The sequence below is a fragment of the Ranitomeya imitator genome, chromosome 1, assembly GCF_032444005.1.
Source record: "Ranitomeya imitator isolate aRanImi1 chromosome 1, aRanImi1.pri, whole genome shotgun sequence".
NCBI lineage: Eukaryota > Metazoa > Chordata > Amphibia > Anura > Dendrobatidae > Ranitomeya > Ranitomeya imitator.
This window is the reverse complement of record NC_091282.1, coordinates 677,938,277-677,960,045: the sequence shown is the minus strand read 5'-3', so window position 1 is coordinate 677,960,045 and position 21,769 is coordinate 677,938,277. Positions and strand designations below refer to the sequence as shown.

Below are 21,769 nucleotides of genomic sequence, written 5' to 3'. Positions count from 1 at the left end.
CTGATCAGGATGATTGGGTGGCTTTCTTGCCGTTGGCCGAGTTTGCCCTTAATAATCGGGCTAGTTCGGCTACTTTGGTTTCACCTTTCTTTTGTAATTTTGGTTTTCATCCTCGTTTTTCTTCTGGGCAGGTTGAGCCTTCTGATTGTCCTGGTGTGGATTCTGTGGTGGACAGGCTGCAGCAGATTTGGACTCATGTGGTGGACAATTTGAAGTTGTCTCAGGAAAGGGCTCAACGTTTTGCTAACCGCCGTCGGTGTGTTGGTCCCGGGCTTCGTGTGGGGGATTTGGTTTGGTTGTCTTCTCGTCATGTTCCTATGAAGGTTTCTTCCCCTAAGTTTAAGCCTCGGTTTATTGGTCCTTATAAAATTTCTGAAATTATTATTCCGGTGTCTTTTCGTTTGGCTCTTCCAGCCTCTTTTGCCATTCATAATGTTTTCCATAGATCTTTGTTGCGGAGATATGTGGTGCCCGTTGTTCCCTCAGTTGATCCTCCTGCCCTGGTGTTGGTTGAGGGAGAGTTGGAATATGAGGTTGACAAAATTTTGGATTCTCGTTTTTCGAGGCGGAGGCTTCAGTATCTTGTCAAGTGGAAGGGTTATGGCCAGGAGGATAATTCTTGGGTTGTTGCCTCCGATGTCCATGCCACCGATTTGGTTCGTTCTTTTCACTTGGCTCATCCTGATCGGCCTGGGGGCTCTGGTGAGGGTTCGGTGACCCCTCCTCAAGGGGGGGTACTGTTGTGAATTCCGCTCTTGGGCTCCCTCCGGTGGTTGTAAGTGGCACTTTTGTGAGTTATGCTCTTGGGCTCCCTCCGGTGGTTTTAAGTGGAGTGGCTGCTCCTTGGATTTAGCTGTCAGCAGCTGCTTCCACTGATTATCTATTCTGCTCGGCTATTTAGCCTGGCTCTTTCCTTCAGCTTGTGCCACTTGTCAATAGCTCCTGGTTGCATTCACATCTCTTTGGATTTCCCTGTTATCCTGACCAGTTCAGCAAAGCTAAGTCCTTGCTTGCTCTTTTCTGTCCACAGGTTGTGGACTTATCTGTTCTGTGCTTTCTATGTTTGTCCAGCTTGTCAGTATGAATTAATTCAGTGTTGCTGGAAGCTCTGGGAAGCAGAATTACTCTTCACACCTTTAGTCAGGTGTGGAGATTTTTGTAAACTCTGTGTGGATTTTTTGTAGTGTTTTATACTGACCGCACAGTATTCCATCCTGTCCTATCTATCTAGCTAGACTGGCCTCCTGTGCTCATCCTGGTTTCATTCTGTGTATGTCTTTTCCCTCTCCACTCACAGTCATTACTTGTGGGGGGCTATCTATCCTTTGGGGATTTTCTCTGAGGCAAGATAGTTTTCCTGTTTCTATCTTTAGGGGTAGTTAGTTCTCAGGCTGTGATGAGGTGCCTAGGGAGTGTTAGGAGCATCCCACGGCTACTTCTAGTGTTGTGTTGAGCTTAGGGACTGCGGTCAGTACAGGTACCACTTCCTTCAGAGCTCGTCCCATGTTGCTCCTAAACCACCAGATCATAACATAACGCACTCCGTTACCGCCGCTATTAACCCTGTGTGTCCCCAACCTTTTACTATTGATGCTGCCTATGCGGCATCAATAGTAAAAAAAGTAACATAGTAACATAGTTAGTAAGGCCGAAAAAAGACATTTGTCCATCCAGTTCAGCCTATATTCCATCATAATAAATCCCCAGATCTACGTCCTTCTACAGAACCTAATAATTGTATGATACAATATTGTTCTGCTCCAGGAAGACATCCAGGCTTCTCTTGAACCCCTCGACTGAGTTTGCCATCACCACCTCCTCAGGCAAGGAATTCCAGATTCTCACTGCCCTAACAGTAAAGAATCCTCTTCTACGTTGGTGGAAAAACCTTCTCTCCTCCAGACGCAAAGAATGCCCCCTTGTGCCCGTCACCTTCCTTGGTATAAAGAGATCCTCAGCGAGATATTTGTATTGTCCCCTTATATACTTATACATGGTTATTAGATCGCCCCTCAGTCGTCTTTTTTCTAGACTAAATAATCCTAATTTCGCTAATCTATCTGGGTATTGTAGTTCTCCCATCACCTTTATTAATTTTGTTGCCCTCCTTTGTACTCTCTCTAGTTCCATTATATCCATCTTGAGCACCGGTGCCCAAAACTGGACACAGTACTCCATGTGCGGTCTAACTAGGGATGTGTACAGAGGCAGTATAATGCTCTCATCATGTGTATCCAGACCTCTTTTAATGCACCCCATGATCCTGTTTGCCTTGGCAGCTGCTGCCTGGCACTGGCTGCTCCAGGTAAGTTTATCATTAACTAGGATCCCCAAGTCCTTCTCCCTGTCAGATTTACCCAGTGGTTTCCCGTTCAGTGTGTAATGGTGATATTGATTCCTTCTTCCCATGTGTATAACCTTACATTTATCATTGTTAAACCTCATCTGCCACCTTTCAGCCCAAGTTTCCAACTTATCCAGATCCATCTGTAGCAGAATACTATCTTCTCTTGTATTAACTGCTTTACATAGTTTTGTATCATCTGCAAATATCGATATTTTACTGTGTAAACCTTCTACCAGATCATTAATGAATATGTTGAAGAGAACAGGTCCCAATACCGACCCCTGCGGTACTCCACTGGTCACAGCGACCCAGTTAGAGACTATACCATTTATAACCACCCTTTGCTTTCTATCACTAAGCCAGTTACTAACCCATTTGCACACATTTTCCCCCAGACCAAGCATTCTCATTTTGTGTACCAACCTCTTGTGCGGCACGGTATCAAACGCTTTGGAAAGATCGAGATATACCACGTCCAATGACTCACCGTGGTCCAGCCTATAGCTTACCTCTTCATAAAAACTGATTAGATTGGTTTGACAGGAGCGATTTCTCAGAAACCCATGCTGATATGGAGTTAAACAGTTATTCTCATTGAGATAATCCAGAATAACATCCCTCAGAAACCCTTCAAATATTTTACCAACAATAGAGGTTAGACTTACTGGCCTATAATTTCCAGGTTCACTTTTAGAGCCCTTTTTGAATATTGGCACCACATTTGCTATGCGCCAGTCCTGCGGAACAGACCCCGTCGCTATAGAGACCCTAAAAATAAGAAATAATGGTTTATCTATTACATTACTTAGTTCTCTTAGTACTCGTGGGTGTATGCCATCCGGACCTGGAGATTTATCTATTTTAATCTTATTTAGCCGGTTTCGCACCTCTTCTTGGGTTAGATTGGTGACCCTTAATATAGGGTTTTCATTGTTTCTTGGAATTTCACCTAGCATTTCATTTTCCACCGTGAATACCATGGAGAAGAAGGTGTTTAATATGTTAGCTTTTTCCTCGTCATCTACAACCATTCTTTCCTCACTATTTTTTAAGGGGCCTACATTTTCAGTTTTTATTCTTTTACTATTGATATAGTTGAAGAACAGTTTGGGACTAGTTTTACTCTCCTTAGCAATGTGCTTCTCTGTTTCCTTTTTGGCAGCTGTAATTAGTTTTTTAGTTAAAGTATTTTTCTCCCTATAGTTTTTAGAGCTTCAATGGTGCTATCCTGCTTTAGTAGTGCAAATGCTTTCTTTTTACTGTTAATTGCCTGTCTTACTTCTTTGTTTAGCCACATTGGGTTTTTCCTATTTCTAGTCCTTTTATTCCCACAAGGTATAAACCGCTTACAGTGCCTATTTAGGATGTTCTTAAACATTTTCCATTTATTATCTGTATTCTTATTTCTGAGGATATTGTCCCAGTCTACCAGATTAAGGGCATCTCTAAGTAAAGTTAAAAATACTAAAAAAACAAAAAACTTGCTATACTCACCCTCCGTTGTATGCTGAGGCACTCGCGTCTGCCGCCATCTTCCTTTCCCAGCGATGCTTTGCGAAATTACCCAGAAGACCTAGTGGTCTCGCGAGACTGCTAAGTCATCTGGGTAATTTCGCAAAGCATCCTGGGAACGGAAGATGGTGGCAGCCGCGCGCCCATCGACACAGCGCCCTTTGATCCCAGGAGGCGGAGAGACAGGACGCTGAGGAGCAGCGACCAGAATGGTGAGTATGTTAAACTACAAGGGGCCTTCGGATCGTTAGGTGAGTATGTTTATTTTTTATTTTTTAACCTGTGACATACGTGGCTGTGTAATATACTACGTCACTGGGCAATATACTACGTGGCTCTGTGCTGTATACTACGTCACTGGGCAATATACTACATCACTGGGCAATATACTACGTCACTGGGCAATATACTATGTGGCTGGGCAATATACTACGTCGCTGTGCAATATATTACGTGGCTCTGTGCTGTATACTATGTCGCTGTGCAATATACTATGTGGCTCTGTGCTGTATACTACGTAACTGGCCAATATACTACGTCACTGGGCAATATACTATGTGGCTGGGCAATACACTATGTGGCTCTGTGCTGTATACTACGTCACTGGGCAATATACTACGTCACTGGGCAATATACTATGTGGCTGTGCAATATACTATGTGGCTGGGCAATATACTACGTGGCTGGGCAATATACTATGTGGCTGGGCAATACACTATGTGGCTCTGTGCTGTATACTACATAACTGGGCAATATACTACGTCACTGGGCAATACACTATGTGGCTGTGCAATATACTATGTGGCTGTGCAATATACTATGTGGCTGGGCAATATACTACGTGGCTGGGCAATATACTACGTGGCTCTGTGCTGTATACTACGTGGCTGTGCAATATACTACGTAACTGGGCAATATACTACATGGCTCTGTGCTGTATACTACGTAACTGGGCAATATACTACGTCACTGGGCTATATACTACGTGGCTGGGCAATATACTACGTGGCTGGGCAATATACTACGTGGCTCTGTGCTGTATACTACGTCACTGGGCAATATACTACGTAACTGGGCAATATACTACATGGCTCTGTGCTGTATACTACGTAACTGGGCAATATACTACGTCACTGGGCTATATACTACGTGGCTGGGCAATATACTACGTTGCTGTGCAATATACTATGTGGCTCTGTGCTGTATACTATGTTGCTGTGCAATATACTACGTGGCTCTGTGCTGTATACTACGTAACTGGGCAATATACTATGTGGCTGTGCAATATACTATGTAGCTGGGCAATATACTACGTGGCAGGGCAATATACTACGTGGCTGGGCAATATACTACGTGTCTGGGCAATATACTACGTGGCTGGGCAATATACTATGTGGCTGGGCAATATACTACGTGGCTGGGCAATACACTACATGGCTGGGCAATACACTATGTGGCTGGGCAACATACTACGTGTCTGGCCAATATACTACGTGGCTGGGCAATATACTACATGGGCTGAGCAATATACTACATGGCCATGCATATTCTAGAATACCCCATGCGTTAGAATCGGGCCACCATCTAGTAAATAATAATAATAACACTTCTGCTTTTTTAATTTGGGTGCCAAGGGTACCACCTGACACTCCAAGTCATGTCAAAGTTCAATGTTGTCATACATTATATAATACATACATAGTCAGAGTAGAAACTACACATACAAATATGAAGATCATTTAAAAATATATTTAAAAACTTACTTTAAAATATATTTAGAATTCAGAGTCCTCAGTGGTTGATACTGAGGACTCTCAATTCTAAATATTTTTCTATCTACTGGCTAACATGGTACCAAGATATATATCTTTCCTGTTTTAAAATATATGTCATGACAAAAAAATGTCTATGTATGCAGATAAAAATATAGACAAAGACACTCTTGACCTAGAACCTATATTGCTCTGATTAAAAAGACATCCTATATGCACCATTTTTTTGTGGTCTCGGCTATTCTCCCAGATGCTACATGCTTGAGAGCCGGGGATTTATATATATATTGGGTCCTATGAAGGTGATAAAAAAAAACACAAGTATAAGAAATAATCTGTGTCTTCTTATTCACATGTGGTCTACCCCTTCCTGGAAAAGTGTCTGTAATTTCAAAAAGCACAAAAATGAATAAAAACCATTATTCATTTATTAAACTTCATCTCGAACTGATGTCTTTCCACCATCCAGCGCAGAGAATCTCCACAAAAACTCTTCTGCTGTGTTTTTTTTTATGGAGTCACTTTCAGAGGTAACATCATCTTGCTGAGACTAAGAAGAGTAATGTGTTCATCATAAAGATTTAAAAAATATATATATATATTTAAAGATTTTTAAAGATTTTAATAAAAATACTCTACGAAGTAATGTGTTGTACAACTGCTGCACTGAAGAAGATGAGTGAAGTATTCTGTGAGAAATACAGAGATTAAATGAATAGGTGGTGGGAAATAGGTGAATATGTCAGTAGCAGTGTAAGATTCAGCGAGACTGATAAGTAATATAAGGTATCTGGCTTTTCTTCTCACTATTTGAATTACCACTGAATTTATTTTTTCTTATTCCTTAACTACAGGAGCTGGAAGCCACAGAAAAAAAATCTTAAATCAGTGTCAGCCAGAGAAGGTGTGCTTAGTGGTCACAAATGACCACATTGAATTTTTGCATTTCTTGTCCAAGCCTTTTTGTGAAAAGAAGAATAATGTTTTCTTTGTTTCATAAAAAATTGCCCCAAATCTAGACATTTAAATAAGACTGTCTGCCTCACAATGTGTGCATGTTGAAATATAATATTTTTCGCACATTTGTTTACTAGTCAAATTTTACTTCCGTACATGTCTCTATTGCAGGTGCTGATTTTTTTTAGACCTAGCATTTTGGGAAGGGGACTGAATTTTATTAAATTTTACTAAAAATGTTTATTAATATAGACATTTAACTATGCATGTTTGTTTTTGCACACTTACTTTACTAGTCCGATTAAATAACTGTATATGCCACACCTATTCTGAGGTCTACTGCACATTTCCATCTTTGCACTTGTCCCTACATAGCTGGCATTTCTTGTTGCATCTTTTTTGGCAATGATTGAATAATTGTTTTGAAAAGATTGTCAAAAATATTATTATAGTGTAGTACAGAATGTATGTTAATGAAAAAATGTCAATGTTATGGATGATGTAGTTTAAAACAAAAAATAATATAATAAACACCATTGGCTAACAAAGTGAGAGCCTCTAGGAGCAGAAGAACCAACATCAACACTACTAGCATCAGCCTTCCGGGTAATAGGTCTTCCTTGCGTATAGAAAGTGCATTAGAGGGGAGGAAGCAGAGGGCATTATGGAATATACGGCATATCACTCATTTCAGTCACAAAGTATGATGTTACCTCTGACAGCAACAATGTCAGTTTAAGTTGTACACAATGGTCTACCTTATCACAAATAGCTAAGAGGGATCATTTTGGGACTGTTTTTTAACTTAAAAAGCATAGTCTATCAGTTTGCTGTTTTATTAATTAAACTGTTGAATAGTACAGTTTTACCATTAGTTTCAGGTGACATTGACACGTACAAAAGCTGTGTTTCTGTTAAAAGAGTTAGAATGTGGTTGAATACAGTCCAAGGATACCTCACAATGTTACACATATCTTTTCAGCTTAATTGGAGTCTTTGCAACATTGCGATTTGCAGCAAATCAATTCTCAGAAATTTATATTTATTGGGAAAATTGGTCAAACCTAGAGAATTTGAATGTTACAATATTCAGGCAGTGTGCACACGTTCAGGATTTTTCTCTGTTTTTTTGGGGCGGTTTTAAGCTATAAAAAATGCATACATTAAGCATTCTATTATTAGAATGCATTCCACATTTTTTGTGCACATGCTGCTTTTTTTTCCAGATCGGAAATGCTTTCCGGAAAAAAACGCAGCATGTTCATTAATTTTGCGGAATCGCGGCGATCCCGGTCACATAGGAATGCACTGATTTGTTTACTTTCTGCATGGGGCTATGCCCACCATGCGGGAAGTAAGTGGATCATGTGCGGTTGGTACCCAGGGTGGAGGAGAGGAGACTCTCCTCCACGGACTGGGCACCATATCCCTGTTAAAAAAAAAGAATTAAAATAAAAAATAGTTATATACTTACCTTCCGATGGCCCCCGGAGTCCTCCCCCCTCTCAGCGGTGCATGCGGCGGCTTCCGTTCCCAGGGATACATTGCACGAATGACCTGGGATGAAGTCGTGATCACGGGACTGTGACATCACAAAGGTCCATCGTGCAAATCATCCCTGGGAACGGAAGCCACCTTGTGCACCACTGAGGAGATCGGGGGCCGTCGAAAGGTGAGAATAACAATTTTTTTATTTTTTTTACTTATTTTTAACATTAGATCTTTCTACTAGTGCATAGGCAGCATTAATAGTAAAAAGTTGGTCACACTTGTCAAACACTATGACCAACCTGTCAATCAGTTTTCCAAACGATGCTACAGATCGCTAGGAAAACAATAGCATTCTGCAAGCTAATTACGCTTGCAAAACGCTAGTGTTTAGTGGGAATACGAATGCCAATTCCGCATGTGTATTCCCCGTGGCAAGGAGTTCCGGAATTGTCGCAAAAATTTCCGCAGCAATTCCGGACTTGTGCACATAGAGTAGCCTCAGTCTTCTTTTATATACATAACTTCTCTATACATCTCTAACATCATCTACATAACTTTTTCTATGAAAGGAAGTTCAATAGGGAAAAAATGTTTCTGCCTCCGTATATGTTTAGCCTGATGAAGGGAATATAGATAGATAACTGAATAGATAACTTATTTTTCAATAAATGGACAACTTTTTCTAATTGAATTTTCTCTTATCTTAATAAGTTATTGTTTTAGGGTTTTCAGTGCCTGTAAAGTATAATTCTTTATATTCATACCTAATTTCAAAAATTAGGCATCAAATAAAAAATAGAAATTCTCAAGGATGAATAAGCATTTTGAAACAACTATTTTTCTATAACCTCCCGGGAATACTTAAAATGAAAGTTTCTATTGAACAAGATCTGAGTATAAATTTAATAAAACAGAAATTCTAGCATACAAACTTGATTTACCTTCCAGTAATGATGACAGATGCAATCTACATTATTAAATAGTTAATTATTTCATACTTCTCGGCATCCTTTCTGACACAATGTGGAGTGATTAATCTTCCCCAATAACAGGTTTATTAATGTTTCTAATCACAGTTATAATTAATAGCAGAATAGTTCTTAAGATGTAATGTCGCACCCTGTGGCTGCTATACTTTTGGCACCTGCAGACTCCCGATGTTTTCAGGGTCTCCTTTCCTCGCAACAAACGGTCATGATTGGCTAACACCTATACATCCAGTTTTCATGTTTGTGTAAAAATCACTGGGGAATTATTCTGTGAGGTGAGGAGTGTGATATGAGATTTTTATATTTATTCATTATGAAAGTCACAGTTAATTTATAATGTTTCTTAAAGTGATAATTTCTAATATGAAGCTTTGGCTGCTGTTTTCTGTAGGCATCATGGAAACATAACTAATGGTTGAAGAATATTACAGCTACCTTATAAATTATATAAATGCCATGACTACTTGGAAATAGATGAAATATGTACTATAGATTAACTGGAAGATGGGACTGTTCTATCTCTATAATGCACAATACGCTGGAGCCATGACCACCTATAGAACATTATGGATGGAGTATTAATAAATGCATTGCCAATCAAAGAGAATATGACCTAATGATGAGATAAAAAAGGAACGGAAAAGGAAAGGAATGAGAAAGGAAAGGGAATGGGGAAGAGAAAGGAAAAGGAAGAGAAGAGAAAAGGAAGGAGAAAGGAAAGAGAAATAAAAGGAAAAGAAAGTGGAAAGGGAAATCTAAAGAGAAAAGAAAAAGAAATGGAATTGAAGGGAAAGGAAAGGTGAAGGGGAAGGAAAGGGAAAGTGAAAAGGACAGGAAGAGAAATAGAAAGGAAAAGGAAAGGGAAATGGAAAGGGTAGAGATAGGGAATGGAAGGGAAAGGGAAGGTGAAGGAAAAAGTAAGAGGAGTGGCAGGAAAGAGATACGGAAAGGAAAGTGATAGGACAGGGAAAAGTACAGGGAAAGTGAAAGGAACATGACATGGAAAGGAAAGTGAAAAGAAAAGACAAAGGAAAGAGAAAGGAAACAGAAAGTAAAGAAAAGGAAACGTGAAATTAAAGGGAAAGGGAAAGAAAATGGAAAGACAATGAAAAAGAAAAACATGGAGAAGGGGAGGATTGGAAGTATGCACAGAAATACATGGAAACAAAAGAAAGCAAGTGAAGATAACAAAAAGAATGAAAATGGCCAGGAAAAAAGGAAGTAAGGAAACACTAATGAATACATGAAGACAGAGGAATAAACTAAAGGAAAAATAAGTAACTTTAACAAAGGAAGAAATAGAAGGAAAAGAGAGTTTTTAAAAGGTAAATGAAAAGAAAAAATAGGGAAATAGAATAAGGAAACAGAAGAAGTAAAAATGAAAGCAATAGGAAGGGATATTTACATAAAGAAAAATAGAGCAAAGAATGGTAATAAACAAGGGGTTGAAGGGAGAAAACAAAAATAAATGAAAAAGGCTGGAAATAAAGAAGCAAGGAAACAAAAGAAGAAGAAACATAGGGAGGCAATGACAGAAAAGGAAAAATTGTTCTTATGAAAGAAGAAACACACAAAAAGTAAAACGTAGGAAGTAAATATTGCATTAAAAAACCTTAAAGATGAAAAAAAGTAAGGAAGTAACACTAGGAAGGAAATATGGAATAAAGGATTGAAAGAAGGCAGGAAGGGAGGACATAAGAAGCAAACGCTGTGCATGAAGGAAAGAAAGGGGGGAAGCTACTAACTATTTGTTTCTTTTGAGACAAGATAAGGCTGATGTTTTTGAGCTCAGTTCCATCTGATGTCACCATTTGGCCAAAAGGCTGAAGACTGTCAGGAAGACAAAATCATTTATCAGTAGCATTTACCTCTGACTTTCACTCTATTAATCAGCCAATCTGCCTTTAAGAATCACAAAAAATGTTGCCCCCTTGATCAACCCCCTCATTTAGTCATGCTTAGTTAAGGTACCTTCACACATAACGATATTGTTAACGATATCGTTGCTATTTGTGACGTAGCAACGATATCGTTAATGAAATCGTTCTGTGTGACAGCGACCAACGATCAGGCCCCTGCTGGGAGATCGTTGGTCGCTGAATAAAGTCCAGAACTTTATTTCGTCGCTGGACTCCCTGGAGATATCGCTGGATCGGCGTGTGTGACACCGATCCAGCGATGTCTTCACTGGTAACCAGGGTAAACATCGGGTAACTAAGCGCAGGGCCGCGCTTAGTAACCCGATGTTTACCCTGGTTACCATGCTAAAAGTAAAAAAAAACAAACAGTACATACTTACCTACAGCCGTCTGTCCTCCAGCGCTGTGCTCTGCACTCCTCCTGTACTGGCTGTGAGCCGGAAAGCAGAGCGGTGACGTCACCGCTCTGCTTTCCGGCTCCCAGACAGTACAGGAGGAGAGCAGAGAAGCAGAGCACAGCGCTGGAGGACATACGGCTGTAGGTAAGTATGTACTGTTTGTTTTTTTTTACTTTTAGCATGGTAACCAGGGTAAACATCGGGTTACTAAGCGCGGCCCTGCGCTTAGTTACCCGATGTTTACCCTGGTTACCGGCATCGTTGGTCGCTGGAGAGCGGTCTGTGTGACAGCTCTCCAGCGACCAAACAGCGACGCTGCAGCGATCCGGATCGTTGTCGGTATCGCTGCAGCGTCGCTAAATGTGAAGGGGCCTTTATAGTTTACACACTGTAGACATTGCACAGACTTCTATGTTCTGCAGCAGAATTTGGGGTATGTGCACACGTTGCGGTTTTTGCTGCGGATCCGCAGCGGTTTTCCATGTGGTGTACAGTACAATGTTAACCTATGGAAAACAAAAACCGCTGTGCACATGCTGCGGAAAAAAACGCGCGGAAACACTGCAGTTTATTTTCCACAGCATGTCAATTCTTTGTGCGGAATCCGCAGTGGTTTTGCACCTGCTCCATGTTAAAAAACCGCAGGTGTCTAAATCCAAAGTGGAAACCGCAATAAATCCGCAGTACTTTTAGCACTGCGGATTTAATCAAATCCGCTGTGGAAAATTCCGCGACGTGTGCACATGTCAAAGCCTCATGAACCTGGTGTTAGGGGTCGAGTTCCCGCCTCTGCACAGGGGGAATCTCGGGCCATCTCTGCTGCGGTCTCCCATTCTTCTCCTGCCACAGTGGAGCCTGCTCAGCGGAGACGTCAGTCCCAGCGTCTCACTCAGTCTGACTCTGTACAAAGAGTTACTGCTGCTTTTCCTGCTTCTGCCATTGAAGTCAGTGCTGGGCCGCGGCGAGCAGACGCTTCTGGGACTAAGTCCTGCTTTTCTCTTTCTGAGCATGCCCATAGTAAGATATCTCAGTGGAGATCGAGGGTCACATATTCAGAAACTGCAGCTAAAGCCATTGGTCCTTCAGGAAGGTCCTGTAGGTGCTCAGGCTCTGTGGCAGCCTCTCATTGGTCCTTCTAGGAAGGTCCTGTACGTGCTGCAACTATTCAAGGCTCGCATGGCCGCAAGGCCATGCGCTAGTATCTTTTTATGTTATGTACTTTGCGCCAGTGTGGTCATGTAAGTTTGGGTTCAGGGACCCGGCTGAAATAAGCCCCTAGAATGCTGGCACCTCCGGCGAGGAGATTGTGTGTGTATGTATTCAGGGACCTGGCTGAAATAAGCCCCTAGAATGCTGGCACCTCCGGCGAGGAGTTTTGTGTGCATGCATGACCACTGACTGCTCTCAGTTGGGTAGTTAGCCTGTGTCTCTGTGAAGTCTAACAGGGCGCAGTGCTTTGCTTTCACGGCTACTCTGTGAATTAACAGAGTTAGTTCATACCACCATAAAGTTCCGCCGTTTGCTAGCAGCAGGTTCTCCTGCACGGTGGACCCCGGGCTACAAACACATCAATTTCAATAAAACATCTATATTTACTCGGTGCGTTCCGCTAGCCCTAACACCTGGTTCTGTAACCCTGTGAAGTAAAGAAGATTCGGAAACACATTTACTTTTAATAAAACAAGTCCAAGTTGTAATTCCTTTTCCCTGAGGCCTGTGCTTGAGAATGGGAACAGATGGCAGTAATGATGGACAATACTGTAGTAACATAATCCACACTGGCTCTAATCCCGATATACGGAGAGGGCTACTTACAGCTATGGCAAGTGGCGTCCATGTAGCCGCTCTCCCCACAGTCACAGAGAAATGTGTTCCACGTCTGAGAACATTCTCCTCCGTGTTCGCAGTGATTTGGCAGGCATCTATTGGAAACAAGAAGTCCACAGAGTCTGATTTGTGTCATTGTGCAGCTCAGTATCTGGATGTAAAAATGACTTCTTCATGATGCTGACAGTTAATTAGCTGTGGAGAGACTGAAAGAGATCTGAGCAAATCAATAATTTCAAATGGTAGATACTCTGGAAATTGATGAACCAGATACACTGAATTACTAAACAAAAGTCAACCGCTCTCACAAAAGAGAATCACTTAAGGTGAAATTACAAATTCAAATTCCAGAAATCTCAAATCTCAGAGAGAAATAGATGAAACTCACTGATAGTATTAGGAACATTCAAATTAAAAATACCTTTTATTGAATGTATACATTTTATTTATTTGGTTCATACAATTTTACACACTCTTTACCTCTACTGTTTGAACAGTAGTATTACCAAACATCTACACCCACTACAGCTATGCCCTGAGCAAAGATGAGACTTGCGTTCCTTGGTACTTGACACTACGGCAGTTCTCTAAATCCCCAAAACAAGGCACTCATATAGATATGGGATGGTAGGAAATGTAAATGCAAAGTGAGTGAGTGTACAATGTTCCAGTCATTGACTTTGACCTTCATCAGGTAACATATGGTTTTTGCAAGGAGACATGGATCATAGGAGAAAAAAATGAGCAGTGGTAAGACCACTTGTATGAAGGCATGTATTTTTCCAATTGCATTTTCTCACTTGATCAATGTCCCTATACAAAAAACATCTGAGTACCTGATGAAGGCCATGGTCAATGATCGAAACTCTATACACTCACTTTTGGATTGCAAATAAATTTCCCACTATCTCATATCTTTATGAGTGCCTAGTTATTTTGAATTTAAAATAAACAAGGGCTGAGCCCCAACTAGCACACCGTTCCACCTGGAGTGCCATGGTTAAACAGAAAATATGACATTCCTGTCCAACCTAAATGAAAGGTCCTGTTGAACCATCCACATTTTCATGATTCCATACAACCTGTAGAGCCCATATACATATACAGGTCCGGGATAAGACCAACCTAAACAACCTCTGGGTCCACATGAAAAATCTATACTAGGGTCTCCACTTATCATGTGCCAATTGTAATACTGGTGTCTTCTTATATTACAGAAGGGTATATGCGCCATCTGCAATGCTTGTGCTATGGTGCAGCTATTACCAACGATCGGTAGAACCCTGAAACCTAGATGAGCTACCTAACAGATATTCTGCATTTATGGTACAGACATTAATTTATAGAGCTAAAAGGCACACACAAGGAAAAAAGATACAGGTGCTTCTCACAAAATTAGAATATCATCAAAAAGTTAATTTATTTCAGTTCTTCAATACCAAAAGTGAAACTCATGTATTATATAAAGTCATTACAAACAGAGTGATCTATTTCAAGTGTTTATTTCTGTTAATGTTGATGATTATGGCTTTTGGGTTTTCATTGGCTGTAAGCCATAATATTCAACATTAACAGAAATAAACACGTGAAATAGATCGCTCTGTTTGTAATGACTCTATATAATATATGAGGTTCACTTTTTGCATTGAAGAATTGAAACAAATAACTTTTTGATGATATTTTTACGAGAAACCCCTGAAATGCAATAGTTCAGGACATAAGAGGATAGTACATGATCAAAATCGAGGGATTCTAAATTTTGTGAATTAGCTCTTATGGAGTGTTCCGTTTTCGATCTATTATATCTAATTATTATATCTAAATAGATATATAAATGGAAACAATTATTAAAAAAATCTCCTTGTAGTGTACAACTGAGGCAAGAAGTTTGGAGGCTGGCAGAAATTAAGGCTTTGACAAAGTTTACCGCTTCAGTTATTATAGTGGCAATTTTCATAAATCTAGATTATTATTAAGAAGGATCAGATGAATTACAATAAATTGCAAATTCATTCTTTGCCCTAAAAATTAACTTAAACACGAAACTTGATTCCCACTTAATTTCAGACCTGGACAAAATGACATGAATACATAATTTCAGTGATCTTCCCTTTAGCTCAAGAGAAAGTCTGAAGGCAAGGCAGCTGATATCACTCTGTCAGACTAATTAAATTTTAACAGCAGCCTGGCTGCTCTAAACCCTTCCAAGGCTGTTTTCACCTTCCTGACCAGGCCAAATTTTACAATTCTGACCACTGTCACTTGAGTAACTTGGTAATAAAGCTTCAACAACAACCCGAAATACCGTGTCTGTGAATTGAGATACTGATTTGTTTTTTAGCCTAAGCCATATTCCATGACTCGTTGATTGTGACTTGTAGGATCCCTACTTCCAACATGTGGCGTTATAGAGTTCAAGTCCTCTTTTTCTCTGAAGAGGCAATTTGCATATTAAATTTATAAAAATTTAAAGATTTCAGCACATCTGCTTGAACAGTAAGGTAAAGGTTTTTGGAGGTTGGCCTTGTGACAAAAAGGGTAGCAAAAAAGCCACTTCTCTCCAAGAAATACATTAAGGACAGACTAAAATTCTGCAGGAAGTACAAGGACTGGACTTTAGAGGACTAGGGTAAAGTTATTTCTTCTAATTAAGTCACCTTCAGACTGCTTGGTACAGCTGGAAAAATTATTTTTCTGGGAATAAAAGGTGAGCATTAACATCAACAGTAAAGCATCCTTAGACCATTGATGTGTGGGGTTGTTTTTCATACATGTAGTGGGCTCACTTACAATTTTGCCTAAGAACACTGCCATAAATGAAAAATGGGATCTAAACATCCTTCAACAGCAACTTTTCCTAACAAAACAGGAGCAATTTGGTGAAGAACAATGCTTTTTCCACATGACGAAGCACCAAATTACAAGGCAAAAGAGATACCTAAATGATTCAATTAACAAAACATTGAAATTTTGTGTCCATGAACAAGAAACTCCCCAAGATCTCAATCTCATTAAGAACTTGTGATCAATCCTCAAAAAAGCAAGCGGACAACCAAAAACAGTGTGATCAACTCCAAGCACTGATTAGACAAAAATGGTCTGTCATTTGTCAGGATTTGGCCAAGAAACTGATATCCAGCATGTCAGGGAAAAATTTCAAAAGTTTTAAAATAAGGGTCAACAATGAGTCTTTGCATAAACTTGATGCATGGAATGTAATAAGTAATAAAAGTTAAAAACTTATCAAATTCTGATAATTATCCTTCCATAACCATAGAAACATCTGACTACAAGCAGCAAACTTTGTGCAAACCAAATGTTGTCAGTCATAAGACTTTAGGCCACTAGTGTATACTGTCACTATGCAAACTTATGTATGTCTGTAAGTACAGACTATAAATAAACCTTTTAGTTAGATCTTATTATGTGTAGAAAATGATTTAATCATTAGGCTTATTAAACTGTAAAATTGGTTTAAAAAAATGGATGGTCGGTATTAGCAGTGTGTTAATGCAATATATTTGAGCTATTCCTGAAAAGTATTCTATATTCACTATTTGAGTTTTTTGAGATAAGACATAATGCAAACATGTTGACACAACTGCTTCTGTGTTAACCACAGAGAATCCCACTTTCCATTTGCACTTTATTATTATTGCTAATCCATAATATTGCTCAGAACCCCAAATGTCCAGATTCCTTCTGAAATTAATCTAAAATTGTATTATTTTTCATAATGTTGTTCTTATGTTCCTGACATCACTTATTGCAAATGTGGAAGAACAGATTGTCTAGAGTTCTTGTCCTCTTTCTCTTTGAAAAGGCTATTTGTAAACTTAAATTCCCAAAGAATTATTGCATGGCCTACAAGTCTCCTTACACTATCAGAGAAACATTACCCCTTAGATCTCCTGTCACAGGCCTCACATCCAGATAAAACTACATCTCCTACTTTGCACTGATGAGGGGTAAACACAACAAAACACGTGTCTTCAAACGGAATTTCTTTTTTAGCCTGTTATACTAAGGCCCGTGGGAAGGTTCATTAAAAGGTCGATATTGACTTTTAGGATTGCTACTTCCAATAGGTTGTACATGAGTTTCCATCCTTTTTCTCTCAAAAAGGCTATTAACTGTGGATAAAGGTACCTTCACACATAACGATATCGTTAACAATATCGTTGCCTTTTGTGACGTAGCAACGATATCGTTAAGGAAATCGTTCTGTGTGACAGCGACCAACGATCAGGCCACTGCTGGGAGATCGTTGGTCGCTGAGGAAAGTCCAGAACTTTATTTCGTCGCTGGACTCCCTGCAGACATCGCTGGATCGGCGTGTGTGACACCGATCCAGCGATGTCTTCACTGGTAACCAGGGTAAACATCGGGTTACTAAGCGCAGGGCCGCGCTTAGTAACCCGATGTTTACCCTGGTTACCAGCGTAAAAGTAAAAAAAACAAACAGTACATACTTACCTACCGCTGTCTGTCCCCGGCACTCTGCTTCTCTGCACTCCTCCTGCACTGGCTGTGAGCGTCGGTCAGCCGGAAAGCAGAGCGGTGACGTCACCGCTCTGCTTTCCGGCCGCTGTGCTCACAGCCAGTGCATGAGGAGTGCAGAGAAGCAGAGCGCCGGGGACAGACAGCGGTAGGTAAGTGAGCAGGATATGGAGCACCCCATGGGCAAACAGCGATCTATGTAGTATGCTCCTTCACAGAAGCAGCCCAATGGGAGGACACTATTCGGAGGCACAGGTAGTAACCGGAACGCCCCCTCAATGTCTGTTTTGGCCATTAGGGTGCTCCTTACCAACTTCTTGACCCTCCTGATTGCCTCGTCAAAGGAGGTACAGTACATAGTACTGTACTTGGTTCCGCGTCGATGTTGTCGTTTACTGACCTGCCCCTTGGATATGGCAAATGGTGGATTAGTCTGAATGTATTGGGTTCATTTTTTGGCACAACTCCCAACGGGGGTACCACTACGTCTTCTAAGGAAAGTGTTTTGAATGGACCGCTGCCATTCTACCTAAAGATTTTTATTTTTTTATTTTTTTTGTCAAGACGTCTGGGTGTTGGTAGAGTGAGTTTACATTTTTACTCCAGCCTTTCTTGATTTTAGAAGGGCATGACATGCCTATATCTGTGTCTCCTTCTCCTTTTACTCCTCCACCTCCTTTCTTTTCGCATGACTATATGTAGTTTTGACTTTTCCATGTGTTTGTTGTGTCTTCTGAGCAGTTTGTCAGCTTTTGGACACCTTTTAAGGTGTTTTCAATGTGTTTGTATGTGTTTGCATGCTATTGGTTTCAATGGGGTTTGACGGTGTTCGTCGAACACATCACTGTTCGACGAACCGAACCCGAACACTAGAGAGGTGGCTCAACACTAGTTAAGACTAGTGTAAGCAAAACCAGTCTTAATGAATCGGACCCAGAATATGTAATCTGAATTTTTTAACAAAACTTAAAGAACAATTTTCACCACATTGTTTCACATTGAGGTGGACACATGGGGTAATAATGGCTGCAGAGTAGAATAAAACTTTTTTTTTTAAATTTGACTTACCATTGCTGAGAAATTAGCAATCAAAGTATTTGGCAACTAAGGAGTTAAGTTTTGTTAAGTCCAAGTGGATGTTATCGAATAGCAACTCATACAGGGAATACAAGTACACACCCCATTAAAAAAAAGTAGTAACAACAACTCAGATTTAAATAAGGTTAACACATTAAGTGCCAAATTATTATCTCTGGAATGGAGAGGAAAAATTAAAAAAAAAGTAAGTTTTACTCCGCTCTACAGTCGCTATTAGGCCTCCTACACATGTACGTGAAGAACCAATACTTGTGTAATTGGTGTTTTTCTTCATTGTGCGTCATCTATATATCATCCATGTGTCCAATTTTATCATCACTGTGTCATCAGTGTTTTTCCGATATGAATAAAGAAAGAAAGAAATGACATAGCTTCTCCTGTACTTTACAATGCTAAGCATGGACAATATGGATTGCATACTGATGCTATTTTTTGCCGTATTTTAATTAATTTTATAGGCTCGTAGAGCCGCACCCCCGTCTTGACCAGCTCCACCCATACTGGCGGAGCAGCTTCAAATTGAAAATGACAAAAGTTGACGTTGAATAAAAATCTAAATGCATGTCAGCACAAGGTAGAGGTTAAATATTGGACATACATGAAAACTCTCGAGAGGAAAACAAAAACCCCATCCACAGTGGTAAACATATATATGAAAAAAACAGCAAAAAAAAACAAAACAGGTCAACACATATAAAGGTGACTTTAAAAAAGACACAAATTAAAAAAACATTAATGAGCAAAAGAAAAATAGGCAAAAAATGTCAAAAGCTTGACACAAAAGTGCACATTAGAATTACATTTCAGATAAAACATCTGGATGGATTTAGCTAACCGTGGGAACAATTTGTGATATAATGAAAAGTTGGATACTAAATTTTCAACACCAACATAACTGCGAAGCAAATCCAAATGGTGCAGTCAAATTTTCTTTTGATTTGTGTTAAACACAACAGGTTTCCATTTAAACCAATTTTGATAAATTTAGTAAAGGGAGATGTAATTGTGCTCCTTTAAAAACCTCATGAGAGGAATGGAAAAATAAGAGAGAAAGGCAGAAAAGGGACAGGCTCATGAGAGGAAAGGAAAGAGAAGAGAGAAAGGCTGAGAAGGGACAGGCTCATGAGAGGAAGGGAAAGAGAAGAGAGACAGGCAGAGAAGGGACAGGCTCATGAAAAGAAGGGAAAGAGAAGAGAGAAAGGCAGAGAAGGGACAGGCTCATGAGAGGAAGGGAAAGAGAAGAAAGAAAGGCAGAGAAGGGACAGGCTCATGAGAGGAAGGAAAAGAGAAGAGAGAAAGGCAGAGAAGTGACAGGCTCATGAGAGGAAGGGAAAGAGAAGAGAGAAAGGCAGAGAAGGGACAGGCTTATGAGAGGAAGGGAAAGAGAAGAGAGAAAGGCAGAGAAGGGACAGGCTCATGAGAGGAATGGAAAGAGAAGAGAGAAAGGCAGAGAAGGGACAGGCTCATGAGAGGAAGGGAAAGAGAAGAGAAAAAGGCAGAGAAGAGAAAGGCTCATGAGAGGAAGGGAAAGAGAAGAGAGAAAGGCTGAGAAGGGACAGGCTCATGAGAGGAAGGGAAAGAGAAGAGAGAAAGGCTGAGAAGGGACAGGCTCATGAGAGGAAGGGAAAGAGAAGAGAAAAGGGCAGAGAAGGGACAGGCTCATGAGTGGAAGGGAAAGAGAAGAGAGAAAGGCTGAGAAGGGACAGGCTCATGAGAGGAAAGAAAAGAGAAGAGAAAAAGGCAGAGAAGGGACAGGCTCATGAGAAGCAAGGAAAGAAGAGAGAAAGGCAGAGAAGGGACAGGCTCATGAGAGGAAAGGAAAGAGAAGAAAGAAAGGAAGAGAAGGAACAGGAGAAGAAAGGAAAGAGAAATGCAGAGAAGGGAGAGGCTCATAAGAGGAAGGGAAAGAGAAGAGAGAAAGTCAGAGGAGGGACAGGTTCATGAGAGGAAAGGGAAGATAATAGAACATGGCAGAGAAGGGAGAGGCTCATGAGAGGAAGGGAAAGAGAATAGAGAATGGCAGAAAAGGACAGGGTCATGAGAAGAATGGAAAGAAGAGAAAAAGGCAGAGAAGGGACAGGCTCATGAGAGGAAAGGAAAGAGAAGAGAGAAAGGCAGAAAAGGACAGGCTCATGAGAAGAAAGGAAAGAAGAGAAAAAGGCAGAGAAGGGACACGCTCATGAGAGGAAAGGAAAGAGAAGAGAGAAAGTCAGAGAAGGAACAGGTTCATGAGAGGGAAGGAAAGATAATAGAAAATGGCAGAGAAGGGACAGGCTCATGAGAGGAAGGGAAAGAGTAGAGAGAATACAGAACAGAAAAGAGGAGAGAGAGAATAGTAGTAGAAAAAAGAAAAATATGGTTAAAAAATAATGAATCAAATGGATGCATTTAAAAAAAGTATGAGAGGAAGAAGCAGAGCTGTAGAAACAAAATTAAAGAGATGTAGAACAGGGAAAGATATAAGAAAAGGAAGAGAACAACATAAAAAAGGAAAGGAAAAAGATGAAGAGAAAAAGAAAAGAGAAGACTACTGTAAATATAGAACACAAATAAAGGAAAGACAAATAATGAAGAAAAAAATCCAAAGTAAAAAATTGAGAAAGAGGAAAAGAGGCGAAAGAAGGCAAGGAAACACTAACAAAAGAAGAAAAAGTAAAAAAGGTAAATAGTAAGTACAGAAATAAGTAAAAGAGAAGAAATGGAAAATGGAAAGTAGAAAATAGTGGTAAAAAGGATTAAATAAAAGTAATAAGGATGAATAAGGGAGGAGAACAAAAAAATGTGATAAAAGAGTATGGACATGAGAGAAGGAGACGGAAGAGGAAGAAAGAGAAGAAAAGACAAAGACATAGAGAGAAAGTGGAAAAAGAGAAAAGGAAATATTTCTATAAGTAAGATGCATAACTTAATTAAACTTTTATCTTATTGTGACAGTCAATTTTTTATACATTTTGCGTCA

At 40.0% G+C, this 21,769-nt stretch overlaps 1 protein-coding gene across 1 annotated transcript in view; it reads right to left on the bottom strand.

The window, feature by feature from the left end:
• LOC138642083 (contactin-associated protein-like 5) overlaps window positions 1–21,769 on the bottom strand; it is a 484,494-nt gene that overhangs the window by 160,802 nt on the left and 301,923 nt on the right. Inside the window, exon 11 of the mRNA XM_069730012.1 lies at window positions 13,201–13,307. Coding sequence (XP_069586113.1) covers window positions 13,201–13,307 — 107 coding nt within the window. The remainder of the gene's footprint in view (window positions 1–13,200; window positions 13,308–21,769) is intronic.